The sequence below is a fragment of the Tamandua tetradactyla genome, chromosome 1 (assembly GCF_023851605.1).
Source record: "Tamandua tetradactyla isolate mTamTet1 chromosome 1, mTamTet1.pri, whole genome shotgun sequence".
Classification (NCBI taxonomy): domain Eukaryota; kingdom Metazoa; phylum Chordata; class Mammalia; order Pilosa; family Myrmecophagidae; genus Tamandua; species Tamandua tetradactyla.
The window spans coordinates 3522425-3543997 of record NC_135327.1 but is presented as its reverse complement, the minus strand read 5'-3'; the positions used below and the strand labels follow the sequence as shown (position 1 = coordinate 3543997).

General features: G+C 40.3%; 1 protein-coding gene across 15 annotated transcripts in view; it reads right to left on the bottom strand.

The window, feature by feature from the left end:
- Positions 1–1829: 1829 nt before the first annotated feature.
- Positions 1830–21573, bottom strand: part of STAU1 (staufen double-stranded RNA binding protein 1) — a 68376-nt gene continuing 48632 nt past the window's right edge. For all 15 annotated transcript variants that reach the window (XM_077167304.1, XM_077167219.1, XM_077167182.1 and 12 more), the window contains 8 exons: positions 11671–11886; positions 10348–10491; positions 7593–7739; positions 6106–6181; positions 5600–5919; positions 4946–5068; positions 3984–4069; positions 1830–3402 (listed from right to left, as the gene is read on the bottom strand). In XM_077167304.1, the coding sequence (XP_077023419.1) occupies positions 3387–3402; positions 3984–4069; positions 4946–5068; positions 5600–5919; positions 6106–6181; positions 7593–7739; positions 10348–10491; positions 11671–11886 (1128 nt within the window). In that variant the 3' untranslated portion in view covers positions 1830–3386. The remainder of the gene's footprint in view (positions 3403–3983; positions 4070–4945; positions 5069–5599; positions 5920–6105; positions 6182–7592; positions 7740–10347; positions 10492–11670; positions 11887–21573) is intronic.

The following is a 21573-nucleotide window of genomic DNA, read 5'->3' as shown; positions in this document are numbered from 1 at the left end:
TTCAAACAGAAAGTCTGAGGCCTGCTCCCACCTGGAGGCGGCTGAGGAGACATGCCACTGAAGGCGGCACGCACCTCCCGACAGGATCCCGGATCAGAAAAGAAAGCTACTGGATGAGGTGCAGTGTGCGTGGGGTCTGTGTCACACCAATGCTGATTTCCCGACTCAGAAGACTATCTGACACACACACACACACACACACAGAGGTGATTCTTACTATTTGTGGTATTACATTCTGTAGAGTCGCTGCACATACTGAATTAGCAAAAACTGAACCACTGTTCCTGAGGAAATACGAGGTTAGGCTCCTGAAAGGCTCTGGTCACATTTGGATCAACTGATGGATGCATACCCTTGTTCTGCATGTGTTTCTGTTTGAAGACACCATGTCTAATATAACTTTGAACTGACAGGCAACCACACTACAACTCGTGCCTGATCGAAACTCATCTAACACACGTTTTCTCCATAGGACACATCACAGCTTTCTTGAACTTGGGACCAAGAGGCAGCACTTCACACACCTAACAAGCCATTTTAGAAAGCCAAGTCCCTAACCACAAGCACAAAAATGAGGAAAACATGGCACCAAATGTACAACAAATAGGGTTAGGATGCCTTATTTACGGGAAGAGACGCAAAACAAGAAGGTAGAACATTGCCTTGTCTGACCTCAGCCAGGAACATGCACGCTGGGTGACATTCTGCTTCTCTGCACATCCAGAGGACCACAGCAGTGCCGCCGAGTCTGATTCTGGGGCTACAAACACACTTGAGTCAGCAAAGCTGCAAATAAGGAACCGGCAAATAACAAGGATCGGCACTTTCTGGAGAGACTGTGAGAAGGGGCGGAGAGAGGCACAAGTGCAATTAAAATGAGAAATGATGAGAGAACCCAAGTGAGAGGCATAGTTCTTTGCACTTATTATATTTGCAACTTTTCTCTAAGTTTGCAATTATTTCAGAATAAATTAAAAGATAAAAAGCTATACTGTAATGTTTTAGTCTACAAAGATATTAATGAAAAGCTTATACTCTATTTTTGAACTATGATTTTTGTACAGTAATTCTTTTAACTCTTAATGCTCAAAACCAATTAATTTAATTCCCCAAGTTAGCCAGGCTATTTGCTTCTTCACTGGAATACCCAGAATAACCTTTTACAAATAGGCAAAAACCCAGAAGAAGAGAACCACAAGATGGCTTTTAGCACTATGTGTGCTGTCTCCATAATATGCAGCAGTAGGACACTGCATATGCTTAGCTTCTCTTTCTCAGAACACAAGAATGTGGAGGAGGGTCTCAATGTAACAAAAAAAATGTCTTTTTTTAAGACATAAAATGGTTGTCTTTCTTCCTTTCACTGCTTCTATGCTATGCTGACCCCTTAACAAATTTTTCCATAAATCTTCTGATCGCTTTCGCTATTCAGGCAGCCCAATCCATGAGCTGGTTATATGGTGAAATCCTTCCAAGCTTCTTCCTGTCCTTCTAAAATTCAAAAACAAAACCCACCAACCCAACCCCCTAACAGGCCAGAAGACAGCAGTGTCTCACGTGCCCTCCTTTCTGTGCTGCCAGACACTCAGGTACAATCAGAGATCCTGCAGAAGATGCCCCTGCTGTGGCGGGACAGCGCGCGACTCCTGAGTGTCATTTCTTTGGACACCAATGTTGGGTTTGGGGTCAGGTTCAGATGATGGACCTCTTCCCCCCGGCACCTGAGCACCCTCACTGCTCACGCTGGGGCTGTGCCCCCACACACCACACCTTGCCATCTCTCACATCCTCTGGTATTTCTGTAGTCACGGCTCAACATGACCAAGGCATTCGTTAGTAGCTGTTTATTGATCAATAGTCTGAAATAAAGTTACTTCAGATTTTCAGATACTTTCCTGGATGAAATCATAAGCATTACAAAATTTTTTTTTTGTAAAAAAAAGGAGTGGGGGGGTTCAGTTGGGAGAGGAGCAATCTAGCAGTAGTGGCATTTAAGAATAAATTAACAAAAGAACACTTAGTATTACCATTTATTGGTGACAAACACTAAGTTTTACTTACATTCCATGGGGAGAAAAAATTTCCAGCGTAAACAATTAATCAAAGCAGTACTTAACTTGCAAGGCTACCGTGCTTTTTATCTGGACCATATGCAGACCTCTACCGCACACATCCGTGTGTGCAACACAGCATCAAAAGCAACACAGTTTTATACATAGACATAGGTCATTCTTTTCAGCCCTACATGGAGATGTAATTAACAGTATAAAGCACTCAAGGAAAATCAATCTGCAGTTTTTTTATCTACTACATGGAGATCAGATCCTGTAGTGTAGTGAAAGCTACATATCCTGAACAGCCATATGCATATACACACAATTTTTTTTAATAATCCTTAAAACAAAAAGTTCACTTAAGTCCTGTTGCATTAACCAAAATAAAAAATAGAAAAGAAACCAAATGATCATTTAAAGTTTAAAATTCCAAAAATGTCAATTTATACAACTATGGGAGACTTCACCCAGGTTTCTGAGAAGTCCAGGAGACTGCTTCCACTAGAGCAGAGGGTTTGCATCACTGCATCAATGAAGTGCTGCTGGGTGAGCCCAGGGAAGTAAACGTGTATAGCCACATACACACGGATAAGGTCTCTGCCGGTTAGATTACTGATAAAGTCAGCTTCGGATAAGTTTCTAAACTGTGCTAAGTAACTAGATACAATTAAGAAACATTCAAATAAAAATTTTATATAGTGTCATTTCAATTAAAAAAAATCAAACTAAGAATACTATCACTGTTGGAAGAGAAAGCAGTGGTTATGGGGGTGCTCTGGCGCTGGGGGCCACAGCACTCTAGAAAGGTCAGGTGACACCGAGTAGGAAGCATTTGATTTTCTCTGGTGCTTTCAGCTTTGGGGCCAGTCTAAGGCCTCTTTCCGGCTTGGCTGTCCAGTGTTTATCCCAAAGTGTGTGACTCAGCCAGTTTGAGAAGAGGGCCACGCTTTCTATTTTGTTTCTTCTTTCACATAGCAAGAAAAAAAAAACAAAGACCCAGCACTGGGGTGGCATTGGGGCTGGCCTTGCCGGGAGGCAGGCAGGTGACTGGCAGACCCTCTGCCCCGCAGCCCCCTCCCCACAGCGGCTCAGCATGGAGGGTGCTGGTTCATCATGCGGCCCCGCGGCCCTGTCCCCTCTGGCCCATCATAAAAAACCACCGACACATTCACTCCCAGCCACAGCTGCCTCCTCTGCATCTCCACAGTTGTTTCCAGCTCCATCCACCGTGTCTCAGTTCACTGGAGGTGTCAGAAATTCCAAATTTTCAAAGCAGTTTCAATATTTTCAGTATATACGTTGGGATTTTAATGGTTCATGGCCAGAAAAGGTTCAGCACCTCCCACACCTTTAAGGGGGAGAAAAATGAATATGAAACTAGTTTTGTAGATTTAAGAAAAGCCCATTTTAGAAAAGAAAAGAAATGAGCAAACACTGCAACGTCTAACAGTGCAGGGCCCCAGTTTATACTAAAAGAACTAAAGTGAAGCTTCCCCAAGGTTATACTATCAAGTGAAAAAAGGAGAAAATGTGTAAACAGTATTTTACCTCTGGAGAAGGGAAGAAAATAAGGGGGGGAAAGTCATATTTAATAGTCTAAAGAAATATACAGGAAGGATATACAAGAAACTTTGATCTATGGGGGGGTGGGGAAAGTGGGATGGAGGGTGACCACCTAACGGCGAGATCTGTCACTATGTACCTTTGCAAATAATTGCCACTTTTGAACTATGCAAGTGTACTGCCTATTCAAAACTAAACAGTATTTTCTTTAAAGTAAAGTTTTCCTCCCCAAAACTGGAAATCTTCCAGGTGAAAGGGACAGAAAGTGACTCAGACAAGAGTTTGGCTAAATCAAGTAGAAAAGTTTGAATTTGCTGTGAAGGGCTGGAAAAAGCACTGGCTTTCTACAGGGGTGGAGGCACTCACACAGACACTGGTCCGTTTCCTGTCCTTGGCATCTCTGTGCTCTGTTGGTCCAACTCAGACAGGAGCTTTAGGATGTTGAGTGCAGCCTAGTTGGGGATGGAAAGGAAAGTAAAACCACAGCCACGGGGTAACACAGCAAGTAGGGGGCCAGCGGTTCTCCTCTTGCCCAACAGAACACATAGCAACTTTTTAAAATGCTTGTTCCACTAAACAACCCTTTTCTATATTGTCTGATCTTTTTAAAAATTTAAATGCAAATTTTAAAAAATAAATTATCTGGTGGGTATAGAATGTAAAGAAGATTTTAAGAAATACATATTATCCGTGGTTACCTCTGAATTTCCTTCTAGGTTTTTAACCTTGAGCTAACCTGACTGGACAAATTTTATGCCCTGCTTTAAAACAAAAATCTATCATATATTTTCCTTGTTACTACGTTATCTTCCAAAGCACACATTTGATGGACTACAGTCCATTCCCTCAGGTGAATAAGCCATCGCTTACGGGACAAATTAATTTAACCTCTTCCTTTCTCACTGACAGGATCTCTCACAATAATTTCATCCAAACAGAATACGAGAACAAGGGGCTTTCCACAGCTGCCAGGACTGGGACCTGCGACTCCCCGCCTGGTAACCGAGTACAGTTATCAGAGTGAGTTCCAGGCTCCAAGTCGGTCCTCCAGCTCAGCATGGAGAAGGAAAGGGAAAGGCTGGCTAGAGCTGATGAGCTGTGATAAACAAAATGAGAAATCAATCCAATAAACTAAGAATAAAAGTCTACAGAAAAATGAAATATGTAGAACAATCAACTGTTCTAAAGTCTACGGGAAAACCCTTTTCCTATCTTCTTCAGGCCAAGTCGAAGCAAGCAAAGACTCCAAGTAACCACACAATGGAACTCGCTGACCCCCAAGCCAAGGGCCTCCAGGTGGAAACCAGTCCCTCTGTGGGCTCACATACCATATCATGGCAGGACTCCACGTCTTTGCCAATGCCGTGGCTGATGAGAGGTGGCTGAGAGGAGCAATTGATAAGAGACACAAACTCATTCTTATTGTTTTTGGGGAAGTCTTTGTATTCAACCTACGGAGGAAAAGAGAAGTGAGGACAGCGTAAGGGATGAGTGAGGACAAGCAGGGCACGGGGCTTGTGCTGCGGCCCTGGTGGCAGGAGGAGATGGCACTCCCCTCTCCCCGGCTCAGTGGGGCTGCAGACACACCAACCCCTACCCAGGCGGCACGACAGACAGTCAGAGGACACGGCTATGAGTGGCATAGGCAGGACAGAGGGTCCTGAGGCTCTGGAATCCACTCTAAAGTAGAAACCATATCCTCACCTGCAGGCAGGCACAAAGCAAAATATATGTTCCCCCTGAAGTCCAAATTTATAATTACTATTACACTAGTAATTGTTAATCCAAATTTATAATAATTTTGGATTTTATGGATGGCCTGGGTTTTTTTAATCCCATCACCACAGGACAGGGATTTTCTATCCCTCTATCCCCAGACAAAGAACTTTTAAACTTAAGGTACATCACTGATTTTCTGAAAGAAACCCAAAGACGACGACCACACTGAGATACGGACCCCACAGCTTGGGGCAAACAGTTACCTGGAATCCCTGGACTCTGGAAAGATAGTCCAATTGCTCAGAAGGTCTCGTGAGAGGTCCCTGGGGCACGTGGCCTGAAGAGATGTTACTCTTTAAAACGGTCTCGGCTGTGGGCGAGGTGCCCCCATACAACAACTCACGGGCTATCATGGCAGTTACCGTGGCCTTAGCGGGATTTGGAGCTGCCCTGCTGAGATCCTTGGTGTGGTGTCCTTGACTGACTCCTACGGCCTGGGCCACCTCAGGCACCATGGGGAGAATGCCAGCAGGCAACTGCTGGTGGCTAAGGTAAGGCATCCTGAACTCCTCCTCTTTGTTACCTAGGGAGGGACACACAAACAAGCGACCACAAGTCCACACCCACAGCCTAGAAAGACTGTCACAGCCCACTCCAGCCCTCTCCCCAGCACACGCAAGGGCAGAGATGAGCACTTGGCACCTACTGTTCCTCAGGCACCAGGCAAATCACAGAACACCATTACACAGAGGTAAGGAGTCACACTTACTAGTTCCATTTTCATCCCCAGAGCCAGGTTCAAAAAAGGTTACTTTTCTTCCATCCCCCGGTTTCTTTATTGGTGTCTTTAAAAAAAATAAAATAAGGCCATGAGCATGAAACAAAACCAACAAAATATTAGTCCTTACTAGCTACAACTGCACAAACTCCAACCAGCATCAATATTTGGTTTTAAAATGCTGAAATATGAAGAGGCAAGCAGCAGAAAAATCTATCCCAGATGTGACCACTGGTTTGGTTATGCAACATGGGTCGAGCCTACATTTCTCTCCCAACGTAGACACTCATCCATGCCAGCCCTACCCACAAGTACCATCTACCCAAGTGCATTAAACAGTTAATGCGGAGCCTCTCCTCTTCATCACAGAAAGGCAGGAAATACTGAACCAGAAGGAGCTATAAGATGCTAGACTGGTAGAATCACCAAGGTCGGGGGAGCAGCCTTTAGACTGAAGCCATATAAATCAAGAATGTTTCTGGGAACTAATATCAAATTTAAAAATAAGGTGACATTTCCAAACATAACATTGGGGGGAAAATGTGACTAGATAAAAACTCTGCAGGTGTGCAATGGTGGCTCAGTGGAAGAATTCTCGCCTGCCATGCCGGAGACCAGGGTTCGATTCTTGGAGGCTGCCCATGCAGAGAAAAAAAACAAAACTTTGGCAAATGTAAGGTCTTCGTTCTAAGAAGTAACAAGGTGAGGAGGATGTTTATGAACGTTCTACAAGATTTTGGAATGAAAACCACAACAGTCAAGTCTGGTATCTCTACAGAGGCTATGATGAGTGTTTGGGTCCCAGCTCTGTGGCCACAGTGGATGCTATTTTCCACTGCTGATAGAGAGCACACATGAAGGAAGCAGTCCTGATATTTTCAGGTTTATCCTGATAGGCCATTCAGTGACTGGAAACAACGAGGTCAATAATTTTTTACTGCTTGCCAATCTTGGCAGAGCTGGAAATTTCATTGTAAGATTACTTTCATCTGGGACTCAATTCACATAAGTAAAGATAATCCTAAATCTAAACTCTGGACTTGGAAATGATCCCACTGTCTCTCACTGTCTCACTGGCCCAGAAAAATTGCGGCTTGCTCCACAACTAATAAAAGCTTAAGGTTTATGGATCTTTTACGCAGGTTTCATTTTGAGAGAGCAAATGGTGGAATCATATATTCCTGTATTTCGGGTTCAATTACCCATTATATTACAAATGGAGAAGAGCATCCCCAGACCACAGTGATACTAAACAATAATGACCTAACAGATCATGCTTGGAGCACGTGACACTCAACTCCCCTCTGACTACAGTATAACGGTTTAAATGGAAAAGCCGCTGCTCAGCAGGGCTGTGTTACTGCCAGGAGGTAAACCCTTGCCCTGACGTGTGTCCCTGGAGGTGCCAGAGTCCCGGGGATGAGGGGAGATAGTCATCTTGCAATTAGGAGCAAGGACACAGAATCCCAAGCGGTCACCTTCTCCTCTGACTTGAGTGCTGGTCTGGCGGGCTGAGCCTGCGGGACTTTGAAACCAAGGATCTCCAGCATATTCTCGGCGGCACTGCGTTTGGCCACTTTCTTACTGGTGCCTGTTCCTTCTGCAGTGCGGTTTCCAACCTTCACCTGCATGAAACAGTCAGAACATTGGCAAGTGTGCTTAAATCTTCAGAGTAATGGCCAGTCAGGAACTAAAGAACTGGTAAAAATCCCTAGCAAAGGTGAGAAGCTAGATGGCTTCACAACGGTCCACTGGAACCCACTCACACCAGCCTGCAAGACTTGATCATGAAATATTTAGGAATTTGGCAATCAAGTTGTTAAATCCAGCCATTACTATGAATTAAATTATAAAAGTTTATAATTAAATTATTTTTAAAGACAAAGGGAGTGAATACTGAAAACTCATCAATCCCTAATTTAACTACATTTTACTACTATTATCTATGCTGTCAAAGCTCCTTACATGTCTTGTATTTGTACAGCAGAATTCCTACCCAATGGTGTGCCATGGTAGGGCTCTTCCTTATAGGAAATCAGCCATTGGGGGAGTGAGGACACCACAGATATTGGCAAATGCTACATATCAGGGCTGAAATTGTTTTGTTGATTATCTCAAGACTTACTCTAGGGACTTACTCTGAAGGGATGGAGAAACGGTTAATGACACAGATTAAACCCACACATTTCGAAGTTTGCAGCAATTACACTGTCACTAGTACAAAAAATTGCAACATTCTTCCAGTATTTGACAATAATTAACCAACTCAGCAGACAAGCTGTTCATGTCGTTAACAAGTGAGTGAAGCCCCAACACATCTTTGTCGTTTTACTTTATTACTTGCTAATGTAAAGAAAAATATCAACTAATATCCATGCTGACACAACACTTGTAGGTTGATGACAAGAGCAACCTCTTCGTGCACTTGACAGGGATGCAGCTCTCACGTGCAGCCTGACTGTGTAACACCATCATTGACAAGTGTCACACTGAGACGTGTAGAATTAATAATGAAGGATATTATACATTACTATTTGCTAACCGTATTACACATTCTTTCTATCAGTTAAACTTGTAACGTGCATGTGTGTTATATGTATGCATATGCACACGTGTAGACATATACACAGACCCAAGCACAACCCACACACATCCCCCGTTTGCCCCCCAGAGCTAGATTTAAACAGATTCCAGTCTACCACTGCTTAAACCCTCCTCTAAGCCAGTCCTGATCTTAGGTACTCGACTGCTGAAACATGTAACAAGAAAAAGAAAGTCAGGGAAAACCACCCCTGGCCCAAGAGCGGCCTGGGACTGAACTCAGTCATCTACCAGCCATGAGACGCTGGGCATGTTACTAACCCTATCGGCAGGGCAGCATTTCCTCACGTGTGCAATGGAAACACCAAATGTGCCGTCTGCAACTATTATGTACCCCAGAAAAGCCATGTTTTAAACCTGATCCAATCTTGTGGGGCCAACCTATTGTTTATGGGAGAAACCTTTGATTAGAGTGTTTCCATGGAGACTGACACACTCAACTGTGGCTGTGAGCTTTTAATTAGATTATATCCAGGGAGATTTGGGGTAGCCAATTGTGGGTGTGACATTTGATTAGATGGAGATGTGACTCCACCCACTCAAGGCAGGTCTAGATTAGTTTACTGGAGTCCCTTAAAAGAAGAAACATTTTGGTGAAACCTCAGGTGCAGATGCACAGTCATTTGGAAATACAGAAACCCCTAGAGACACAGCTGCTTCAGAATTGACAGAAACACCTAGACACAGATGTTTGGAGATGCAGAGCCCAGCAGACATCACCAGGTGCTCTTCCCATGAGATGCTAAGCAAGCCAAAATCCAGAATTCTGTCCCAGAGGAACTAAGTGAAGGTCTACAGACACTAAGAGAGGAAACCACTGGTATTAGAAGCTGAAACAGGAACAAGGACCAGCAGACACCAGCCATGTGCCTTCCCTTTTCCTGGATTCCTTAACTGGACATTTTTATGGCCCTAGAATTGTAAACTTGTAACTTCATAAATTCCCTATTTTATAAAGGACCATTCCATTTCTGGTATATTGTATTCCAGCACATTTAACAAACCAAAACACTACTGTTTTTTTCTACCTTCTGACTAAGTAAAACACACAAGATAAATGATGTGCTTTATAAATTGCGAAGTGCTACATTAGAATTATGTTCTATTTTTCACCAGAAAATACTATTAAATTAAAATCACGATTAAGTTAAACTGTCCATGTGAAGTGACTTTGTTTAAAAAGCTAAGTATAAGGAGAAATATTCTGAACTAATCTGAGGTGTCACTCCCAATCTAAGGAAGGGCAAGATATTTACAAAAGGATTAAAAGGAGTAGGGAACAGATTCTTTGCTATAACTGTAAAATTTATCTTTTGAAAAGAACAGTATCATGAATTTTCAAGGAGATATAATGAAGAGAAAAATTCACCCGTAATCACCCTAGGCCAGCACTCTTCTGAACGTTGGCACCACATGTCCAAATTCCCACCTGCCGATACAGGAGTGCATGTTTTTCAGTCATCCACACACCACATACAGCATGGCCTTAAAAAGTCTGGTGGCACTGAGTGGCCCATTAGGCCCACACCTTGCACCTCAACCCCTAAGAACAGGTCCAGCCACTGGACCTCACTCACACCCAAAGCCTGGCTGTGGTCAGAGAAAGAGCCTCCATAACCCGTGCCTACCCACCTGCATCACAAACTCCCTGCGGCGAGGCAGGCCTCGCTCCGTGAGCAGCATGTACTCTGGCTCCTTCTCCTTTTTCGCCTGCTGGATCTGGGCCAGTCGGCTAATGGGATTCATCCCCTGGCCATAGTCTGGACTTGTCTGTAGCTGAGGAACAAATAACGTGAGCACTGTGTGGTGCCATGTGATCCAGAGAAAGGAGCTTGCCGATTCAGAGACCAGGACAAGATGGGAGTTGCTTGTATATTGTTCTTATAGCACAGAATTAACCAGATCTTTCTTTACTTGTGCTTAATCAGAAGACGCTTTATGATTTTCTGTGATTGCTCTGAAGTGATTTAAGGTCTAGTAAACCCACATCAGCATTTCCTGATGAGCAGGCAAGCACCACTATAACGCCTGCTTTGGAAGTGGAAAAGCAAAATCCAACATGTGACAAAGAATACATGACAAAATATAAAACACTATCCCTGAAACGCCCCAAAAATCTGGATAATAAGATGGCTTTCTGGTTTTTTAAATAATAATGCAAAATCCAGGAGCAATTTTAAAAAGTGGAAAGCCAACTCCGTATGGAAAGAAGAACCTAGGAATTCCATGTTCCTTCTCTCAGCCACCTTGAGCACCCAGGAATCACCACCCTACCCACTAAGGAGGGGCTTCCAGGACAAGTAAGTGTAAAAAAGGAAACTGCAAAAGGATATAATATGCTACTTTTGGGTAAGAAAAACTGGGTCTTGATATAGCATGAAGCTGTACTAAAAATCATGACAGAATACATCACAGCATTCATCGATGCCTCCAATGGGACCCTGCCCCTTTTGGGAAGTGGGTAGAGGGGTCAATATAATTTTTTGATAGGTCCACTGGTGTGGCTGAAAAATCCCCAAAAGACAAAGGAGATGTACAGTAAAACTCTCACTCCTACCGCTGCCACCATGGACAGCTTCCCCACAAGTCCCTCCCGTGCTTTCAGAACAGCATACTGGGAAGCAAGGTGGTGTTGCCATGGCACAGCCACTCTCCCTGCAGAAGGACCCTCAGGTCCCACCAAGCTTCTCAGTGTGAAAATCGGGCTGCAATGAGGACACAGAAGTGCATGCAGGTTTGCAGGACCTTCTCCTGAACCAGGTCTCAGGCTCCTTCTCTTTACCTAACCTGTGGCTCCTGTGAGAACTAAATAAGAGGGAATTTGCTCTAACAGGACTGCCATATGGACACTGATTCCAGACCCCTTTCCTTATGGGGTCAGCAACCACCCTACCTCACCCCCATCCCACAATCTATCTACAAGAAAACCCTCTTTACGTTCAGAAAGGCTCTTACCTTGACTATGGACGACTTTGTTTTCTTTTTGATTCTGGGCTTCACTCGCTCAACTGCTGGGAGGGGAGGTAACTTCTTCAGCTCCTCAAGAACAGCTATAGCAGCATTCTTCTTCGAAATCTTCTTGCTCTTCCCTTCACCTTCCCCTATGAACCCCCCAACTGACACCTTGGTCACAAAGCTCTTCATGTGGGGTGGGCCACTTTCCCGGGCAACCTGTTTCAGAGGGAATGACTGAATGAAAGCACGACAGACACTTGATAAAAGCTGTAAGGCACACTGGTTAGTACCCTGCCCTTGACATGAAACCCAAGCGTTCAGGAAAAGACCTTCTAAATGAAAAGGACTGCAAATGTTGACAAAAGGCAGCTGTGATAATTTGGAATGATAATTCTTCCCTTTCTTCTTGCTTTTCAAATTTCTTAATGCTCTCAGGTTCTCCATGAGCCCAAAGAGGATACTTTACCCTATCGTTTGGCCTGGAACAAGGAACCATTTCCTACTACCTCACCCTCATCAGAATGGCTCACATGCCCCAGGGTCACAGACTATCCTGAGTTCAGTGTGAGCCACTGTAACAGGCAAAAAGGAAGTTGGATCAGAAAAGCTCAGAATTATTTTCAGCGCAGAGTTCAAATTTAATATCTGCTCTGAGCTTCCAGATAAGTTGAGCTTATTAAATACTGGCTGCTTCAGGATATAAATCTTATAGCCTCTTTGAAAAACAGCCTGGCAGTTCCTCAAATGACTAAACATAGAGCTACCATACGATCCAGCAACTCTACTCCTAGGCATACATCCAAGACAAATAAAACAAATTGCCACTCAAAAACGTGTACATGGATGTTTATAGAAGCAATATCCACAACAGCCAAGAGACAGAAACAAAATGTGGTATATCAAGACAATGGAAAAGTATTCAGCATAAAAACGAATGAAGTACTAATACATTTCAATGTGGATGAGCCTTGAAAGCACTATGCTTGAGAAGTGAAAAAAGCCCGTCACAAAGACTACATAGTCTATGTGAAAATCCAAAGTCATGAAATCTACAGAGATAAAAGTAGACGTGGTGTTTCTCAGGGCTGTGGGAGACAGCAGACTGGTGGTATTTTACACAGCTTAATAAGGTTGACTGTAAAGGGTTAAGAAAAAACTAGGTGATGGTAGCACAAGTAAAGCTAAGTGTGACTATGATTGAAAAAGGAAGGTTAGGTTCATAGACTTCACCACAAGGAAATCTAGCGAATAAAGACTGGGACTGTATAAGTTAGAGAAACCTGGAAGGGGAATGACAGTGGTTAACTGTACAAATATATAAGAAAGTTCTTACATAAACTAGAATAAACATGCAACACTATTACAATGTATAACAGGGTAGTATTTGGGAAAAAATATATATAATTAATGAAAGCTAAAGCTTATAGTTAACAATGTAATTTTCTTTCATTAATTTTAACAAAGGCACTATATCACAGCTAATTAATAGTAATAGGGTGATATAAACGGCATGGGATTTTTTTTAGAAGAAGAAATGAAAATGTTCTTATATTAACCGTGGAGGTGGATGCATAAGTATGTCATTATACAAAGAGACACTGATTGTACACTGAGGATGGACTGTATAGTGTGTGAATAAAATTTTAATGTAAAAAAATAGGGAAAGAACTTTACCACAGAGAGATAGGGATATTAAGAAGACACCAGGAGTGCATAAAGACAAATTTCAAAGAATATATAGAAAAATAACAGATATTATGGAAACGAAAGACACTGTAGACGAAATTAAAAAAAATACTAGAGACACACAACAGCACATCTGAAGAGTCAAAAGAAAGGATCAGGGACCTAGCAGATAGTGCAACCAAGTTTGAACAGAGAAAACAACAAATGGAGAAAAAAATGGAAAAATTTGAGGGGGATCTCAGGGAAATGACTGACAACACAAAGAGCACGGATATGTGCATCACGGGTGTCCCAGATGGAGACGGGAAGGGAAAAAGGTCCGGAAGACTATTCAAAAAAATAATGGCTGACATTTTCCCAACCCCTGCAAAGGACATAAATATGCAAATCCAAGAAGCCCAATGTACTCCAAACAGAATAAACCCAAACAGACCCACTTCAACACAGTCTAGCCAGACTGTCAGATGTCAAAGAGGAGAAACTTCTGAAAGCAGCAAGAGAAAAGCAATTCACCACATACAAGGGAAGCAAAATGCAACTAAGCGCTGATTTCTCATCAGACACCGAGAAGCAAAAAAAAATCAGTTAATATAATATACAACATGGTCATCTCAATTGACAGAAAAAAAGGCACTGAACAAAATACAACACTCTTTTTTGATAAAAACATTTAGAACACTAGGAATAGAAGGAACCTTCCTCAACATGATAAAGGGCATACATGAGAAACCCACAGCTAACATCCTTCTTAATGGTGAAAGACTCAAAATTTTACCTCAAAGATCAAGAACAAGTAAAGGATGCCCACTGTCACCACTGTGATTCAACACTGTGCGAGAAGTTCCAGCTAGAGAAGTTAGGTGAGAAAAAGAAATAAAGGGCATCCAAATAGGAAAGGAAGACGTAAACATTGCCAATTTGCAGATGATATAATCCATTATACAGGAAATCCTGAAAAAGCCACAACAAAGCTCCTAAACTAAATTCAACTTAACCATTATATCTAAGACCATAAAACTTGGAAGAAAACGTAGGGAAATATCTTTTAAAACTTGTAATAGGAGGTGGTTTCCTAGATCTTACATCCAAAGAACAAGCACTGAAGAAAGAAATAGATAAATGGGAACTCCCCAGAATTAAACACTTTTATGCATCAAAGAACTCCATCAAGAAAGTAAAAAAGAACATCAAATGTTACAACTGCTGTGGAAGGCAGCTTGGCAGTTCCTCAGGAAGCTAAGTATAGAACTGCCATATGACCTGGCCATACCATTGCCAGGTATCTACTCAGAGGACACGAGGGTAAGGACACAAATGGACATTTGCACACTAATGTTTATAGCAGCATTATTTACAATTGCCAAGAGATGGAAACAGGCAAAATTTCCTCAACAGACAAGTGCTAAACAAGCTGCAGTATATAGATACGATGGAATATTATGCAACTGTAATACAGAATAAAGTCATGAAGTATGTAACAACATGGATGGACCTTAAGGACATTACGCTGAGTGAGATTAACCAGAAACAAAAGGACAAATACCGTACGGTCTCACTTATATGAACTAACATTAATGAGTGAACTTGGATAATTTCATTTAAGAACAGAGGTCACCAGGAACTAGAAATAGGGTAGATATTGGGTTACTGGAACTGAAGGGATACAGATTGTGCAATGGGACTGATTGTAAAAATTCAGAAATGCATAGCACAATACTACCTAAATGTAATACAATAATGTTAGTACACTGAATGAAGCTGAATGTGAGAATGATAGAGGGAGGAGGGCTGGGGCACAAATGAAATCAGAAAGCAAGATAGACAATAAAGACTGAGATGGTATAATCTAGGAATGCCTAGAGTGTATAATGATAGTGACTAAATGTACAAATTTAAAAAATGTTTTTGCATGAGGAAGAACAAAGGAATGTCATTACTGCAGGGTGCTCAAAATGGATGGTATTTTAAAATTTTATCTTATGTGGGAGACTAAATTAAAGCTGCTAGTGTCTTAGAGCAGCTAGAAGGAAAAATCTGACATGATGGCATGGTAGCCCATGACAAGCTCTGAGACGTGTTCCATAGGTGCTGATTAAAATGTGCTTTGAAAATTATTTCTTCTTTCTTTTTTTTTGTGTGTGTGTATATATATATATATATTATATTTTACTACAAGAAAAATACGATAAAAAGTAAAACTATAGGCAACTATAATATTTGATTAAATTTCTGAAATCAAAAATTTGAAAATGTTTAGTAACACAGCTCACTACGATAACAAAATTGATGTTTGTAGTAACTTTTTACTCGATATTTTGAGACCACACACAGTTTTGTTAATCAAATGCTATTTAAGATAGTGTTTACTATTTAAAATCTAAAAAATCTGATATCTGTATATGATATAAAAAATCTGATATAAATTTTTTCCTTCCTTGCTTTAATTTTAAATTTGTTTATGAAATATATTATACAAACAGGATTTATAATGATTACTCAGATATTTTATTTAAATATGCCCATGGATAAGCTAACTAAGATATCCATTTTAGGTGGTTATGATTTTTATATGTTAATTGTAAACACTTTTGTATCTTCATATTTTCCTGAAACCAGGAAAATATTTAGTAAGATAGGTCATTACTATAGCAATGTAGATGTTTGTAGTAACTTTCTACTTGATATTGTGAGAACATTCACAGTTTTGACAGCTGATCAAATGGTACTTAATATTTAAAATTTAAGAATTTTGCTATCTGAATTTGTAGAGTTTTTCCTTGTTGCCTTAATTTTAAATGGGTTTATGAAACTTACTGTGCAAACACAGATTCTACAATGATTATATGGATCCTTTATTCAAATATGCCGACGGTTAAGTAAGCTAAATAAGATATCTATTTTTGGTGTCTCTAAATATATTGTCTGTATTCTTAAATATATTTTTTTTTAATTTCAAAGCACATTGGAACAGATTTCAGGGTTTTGTGTGGGTTACAATTCGATAATTTTACGTTTTTATTATCAGCTGGCTCCAAGACACTGGAGACTAAAACAAATACCAATATAATAATTCACCCCTATCTTCTCTGTTAAAACCCCTCCTTCTTCTCCTTTGATCTTTCTCCCAAACTTAAGGGGTATTTGGGCTATGCCCATTCTAAGTTTTTCATGTTAGAAAGGCTGTTCATAATATAGGATGGGGGTTGCAACTACCTGAAGTTCTGGAGAGGCTAGGCCCTCTGGGTTTTCAGGCCTAGGAACCCAACCTAGAGGTTCTAGGTTTCTGGAAAATAATTCTAGTACATGGAATCTTTGTAGAATCTCATATAAAGCCTAGGTGTTCTTTAGGGTAGGTAGGAATGGTTTTGGTTGGGGTTTGGCAAACTATGATAGGTAGTAATGTCTAACTGAAGCTTGCATGGGGGGTGTGGCAGGCCATATCTGAGTAGCAAAAGAGGTCCTCCGAAAGTAACTATTGGGCATATTTATAGGTAGGCTAAGCGTCTCTGCTGCATAAATAAGCTTTACAAAAGCAAGGCTGAAGATCAAGGTCTGGGTCTATTGACTTAGGAGTCCCTAATGTTTGAGACAGTATCAGAAGTTTCCCCAGTGGTAAAGTTTAATTGTTCTATATTTTTTATCCCATCCCTCACGGGACTTAGCCTATTCTTTTTTATTATCTGTTTAACATACTCTGGGTATCTGGGCACTACATTAAACTATATAGGATTACTGGCCAACTGATTTTTGACAAGACAACAAAGGTCACTCAGTTGGAAATAGTATTTTCAACAAATGGTGCTGGGAATACTGGCTCTCCCCATTTACAAAAAAGAAGGGAGAAGGATCCCCATCTCAAACCATATACAAAAGTCAATTTAAAATGTATCAAAGACCTAAATATAAAGGGTAGAACTATCAAACTCCTAGAAGAAAACAGAGAAATTCAGGACCCTGCAGTAGGTAACATGTTACACCTTCTAACACTTTACACCTGTTCCAGTTTGAGAGGATGTATGCACCCTAGAAAAGCCATGTTTTAATCCTAATACCATTTTGTAAAGGCAGCCGTTTCTTCTCATCCCTATTCAGTACTGTATGCTTGAAACTATAATTAGATTATCTCCCTGGAAATGTGACTGGGTTACTTTAAAAATAAAAATTTTAAAATCCATGGAACTACACTACACAGTGAACCCTAAGTTAAACCATGGACTTTAATCAAGAGTATGATTACAAAAAATGTACTATCATCAATTGTAATAAATGTTTCACACCAATGCAAGGTGGTGGTGTGGTGGTATATGAGAATCCTGCATTTTATGCATGATTGTTCTGTTAACCTGCAACATCCCCAATGAAGTTAAAAAAAAAAACAGACATCGAGCTGAGGGAAATAAACCAGACAAAAAGGACAAATATTGTATGATTTCACTGATATAAAATAATTAGAATAAGCGAATTCATAGAGTCAGGAACTAGTATACAGGTTACCAGGAGCTGGGTTGAGGTAGAGAATGGGGAATTAATGCATAATTGGTACTGAATTTCTATTTAGGGTGATGCAAGCTTTGTCATCAATGGTGGTGACAGCATAAAAATATGAATGTAATTAACACCAATAAATTATATATTCAAATGTGGTTAAAAGAGGAAATTTTAGGTTACACATGTTACTAGAATTACAATTTAATAAAGAAAAACATAAGACTGTACAACAAATAGTAAGCCCTAATGTAAACTATGGACCATCGTTAATGGTATAATTATAATAATATTGCTTCATCAATTGTATCAAAGCTAACGCACTAAACCAAAGTGTTAATAACAGGGAAAACTGTGTGTGAGGGGGGATACATGGGCACTCTTTATTTTCTTCGTGCTTTTTCTGTAAACCTACAACTTCTCTACTAAGAAGAGAGAAAGAATGACAACTCAATATAAAAATTAGCAAAAAATATGAACAGGCATTTCATCAAAGATATACAGATAGTAAGTAAGCACATGAAAAGATGCTCAACATCATTATCAGCAGAAATGAAAATTAAAACCACACAATATACCACTACACATGTACAAGAAAGACTGAGAGTGTTGGAGAAGATGGACAACAAACAAGAACTTTTCTTGACACATCTAGTTTGGAAAACATCTGGCAGCTTTTTATGAAGTTAAAGAATATTATCACACAATACAGCAAACCCACTCCCCCAATTATGTACCCAAGAGAAATGAGAACATGTCTACACAAATGTAGATAAATGTTCATGGCAGCTTTATTCATAATCACCAAAAAATAGAAACATAACCCAAATCACCTTCAACTGGTAAATAACAAGTTGCGGTATGTCCCTATAATGGCATATTACTCTGCAATAAAAAATGAACTACTGATACATCAAATAACACGACTGACTCAAAATATTCATTATTGTAAGCAAAACCCAGACAAACACAATACACTCTCTGACTGCATTTATATAATATTCTTAAAATTATTTTTAAGAATGTGGATACTGACTGCACTATTCTTTCAACTCCTACAAAAATTGAAATTTTTCGAAATGTAAAGTTGAACTGGAAAAATAAGTCAGGCAAAGAAACAATCATGAAGTGCTCCTGAGAGGAGAATGAGAGGAACACCGGCATGGTGGCCTTTACTGCCCTACCAAAGCCAAGAAGAAAATAACATAAAATAAAGAAACTATAATATTCTTAAAATATTATATAAATGATGAAAGATTTTCTGTATACTGACTGGTGCTTTTTTACACAATTGTATAAATTTATCAAATACGCCAAGCTGTACACTTAAAAAGGGTGGTTTTAAGCTGTGTGGTCACAGAAGCAAAGGGAGCAAAAGGTTTTTCAGACCAGAACACATCTGGTGTTAGACAGAAAAACCAAGGGACAAAGTTAACGTCACCAACACCAGGAGAGGGATTCCACATGATGCTCTATCATTGAGACTACTGGCAAAGTGTGAATATAGGATGTGTATTATATAGTGTATTGTAGCAATGTTAACTTTCCTGTATTTGACAGTTAGATTGTGGTTAAGAGAACGTCCTTCTTCTTAAGAGACACATACTGATGTATTAAAAGTCAAAGGACATAATGCGTACCTCTAAGTCTCAAATGATTCATTCAGTACAAGTACAGAAACAGAAAACAGCATAACAGGTACATTTACAAACGCAGAAAAAGCAATTGTTAGCCATTAGTAGATATGTGGATACTGATTGCACTATTCTTTCAACTCCTAAAAAATTGAAATTTTTCGAAATGTAAAGTTGAACTGGAAAAATAAGTCAGGCAAAGAAACAATCATGAAGTGCTCCTGAGAGGAGAATCAGAGGAACACCGGCATGGTGGCCTTTACTGCCCTACCAAAGCCAAGAAGAAAATAACATAAAATAAAGAAACTAGCGTAATACAAAATAGAATAACAACATAAAATAACATAACAAAAAACCCAGCATGAAATAAAAATTTTTTAAAAAGCAAAAAATTAAACAAATAGCAAAATCAAAAGGCAAGGAGAGTTGGGAGACCCCAGCAAGCACAGGCACCTGCTGACTTATGTCAGAACATTTCCTGAGGAATACCCCCAATTCTGGCTCCCAAATCCCAGACCAAAAAGAGTAAATGGCAATCCCTCACTAAACCTGCAGAAGGCTCTCTGAAGCAGGGAAGCAATGAGTGCAAGCGGGTAACAAATTCCACAGAAATCCAGGACCCTGGACCCAGGAGCATCTCTACGAATGTAAGGTGACCTGTGAGCCAGGCATAGCCCCCTTCAACAACCTTGCCACCGTTCTCTCAAATCGTTAAATCTCCAATCCATGCCATGCCAATCCCTCAGGAGGGGAACAAATTACTTCTTCTCTTTTCTACAACCAGAGTCGGGCAGACCCTGGTACTTCTCATGATGAAGCTCCCACCTAACAACAAGCCCTTGCTGTCGTTCTGTACGGCTATATCTTTCCCTAACACACTTTCCACAGAGGACAGGGGGTAGACACATTGGAAGGGACACACGGCCAGGGGAAAAGATCCATCTGGAGGCTCACCTAACCAGCCATGCACTCCAGGAGGGGTAGGGATAGAAACTTGGCCCTGCAAGCCAGGGAGGGGTAGGCGTAGGGAGAAGGGAGGAAAAATGGAGAGGAACAGAGGAAAAGCCTTGCACACAGGGTGGGCCTGTGATCCAAGTACAACCCTCCACCCCCACTTCTGCCCCACGGCAGACAGGGAAACATCACCATGTTGTAGGTTAGACATCATCATTACTCAACTGCAGGACCTGAATGCAGAGGCAATTTAGTGTTATAGCACATAACAGGGAAAATATACAATGATGAAATTCAGCATGAAATTAGGGGGTGGACATAAAATTTTCAGCAGTCACCTATAACTATAAAATTGCTACAAAATTAAAGATTTTATAGGATAATAAACTCTAGATAGGCTTCTAAAAAATAATAAGTGAAAAGATAGTTATGGACCACTTAACTATTTTAAGCAGATGTCCAGATCAAATCGCATTTGCCTGAAGTAATAATGACTGACCAGAGATTAAAGATCTTTTGAAGCCTAAATAAATATTCATTATAACTATGAAAGATAGAAGAACTGAAAAAGAAGCCTACGCTGTATATCAAAACACAACTTCGCACTCTTACAGCAGTCACATCTAATCTAGAGTTGTACCTGCTACTTCTAAATTCTAAGAAATTCAACTATTTGTTAATAACCTGGTCGTTCCCTGAAACTCTGGGTATTTATGTGACACCTGAAACTCAGAGCTAGATCTCTGAAGCTAGAAAAGTCGGCATTACACCATAAAGGAAATGTTAAAAAGTTGAAAAAGTGATCTACTATAAAAATGTTCCAAGAAATGATCATGATGATGAATATGCAACTATGTGATGACATTGTGAATTACTGATTATATATGTAGAATAGAACGATCAAAAGTTAAGAATGTTTGTGTTTGTTGGTGTTTCTTGGTATTTCTTAAAAAATTTAAAAATTAATAAAAAAAGAAAGAAAAAGAAAAAGTGATCTACTTCACCTAGAGATATGAATAAAGCTGATCTGGACAAGACTAAAGTAAATCAGAATACAGGGTAAAGGAGGACACGGTCTGTATTTTATAGCTTCAACTTCTGTTTGAAATCAAAGGAAGATGTGTTTATTTGATGCAAATTTACT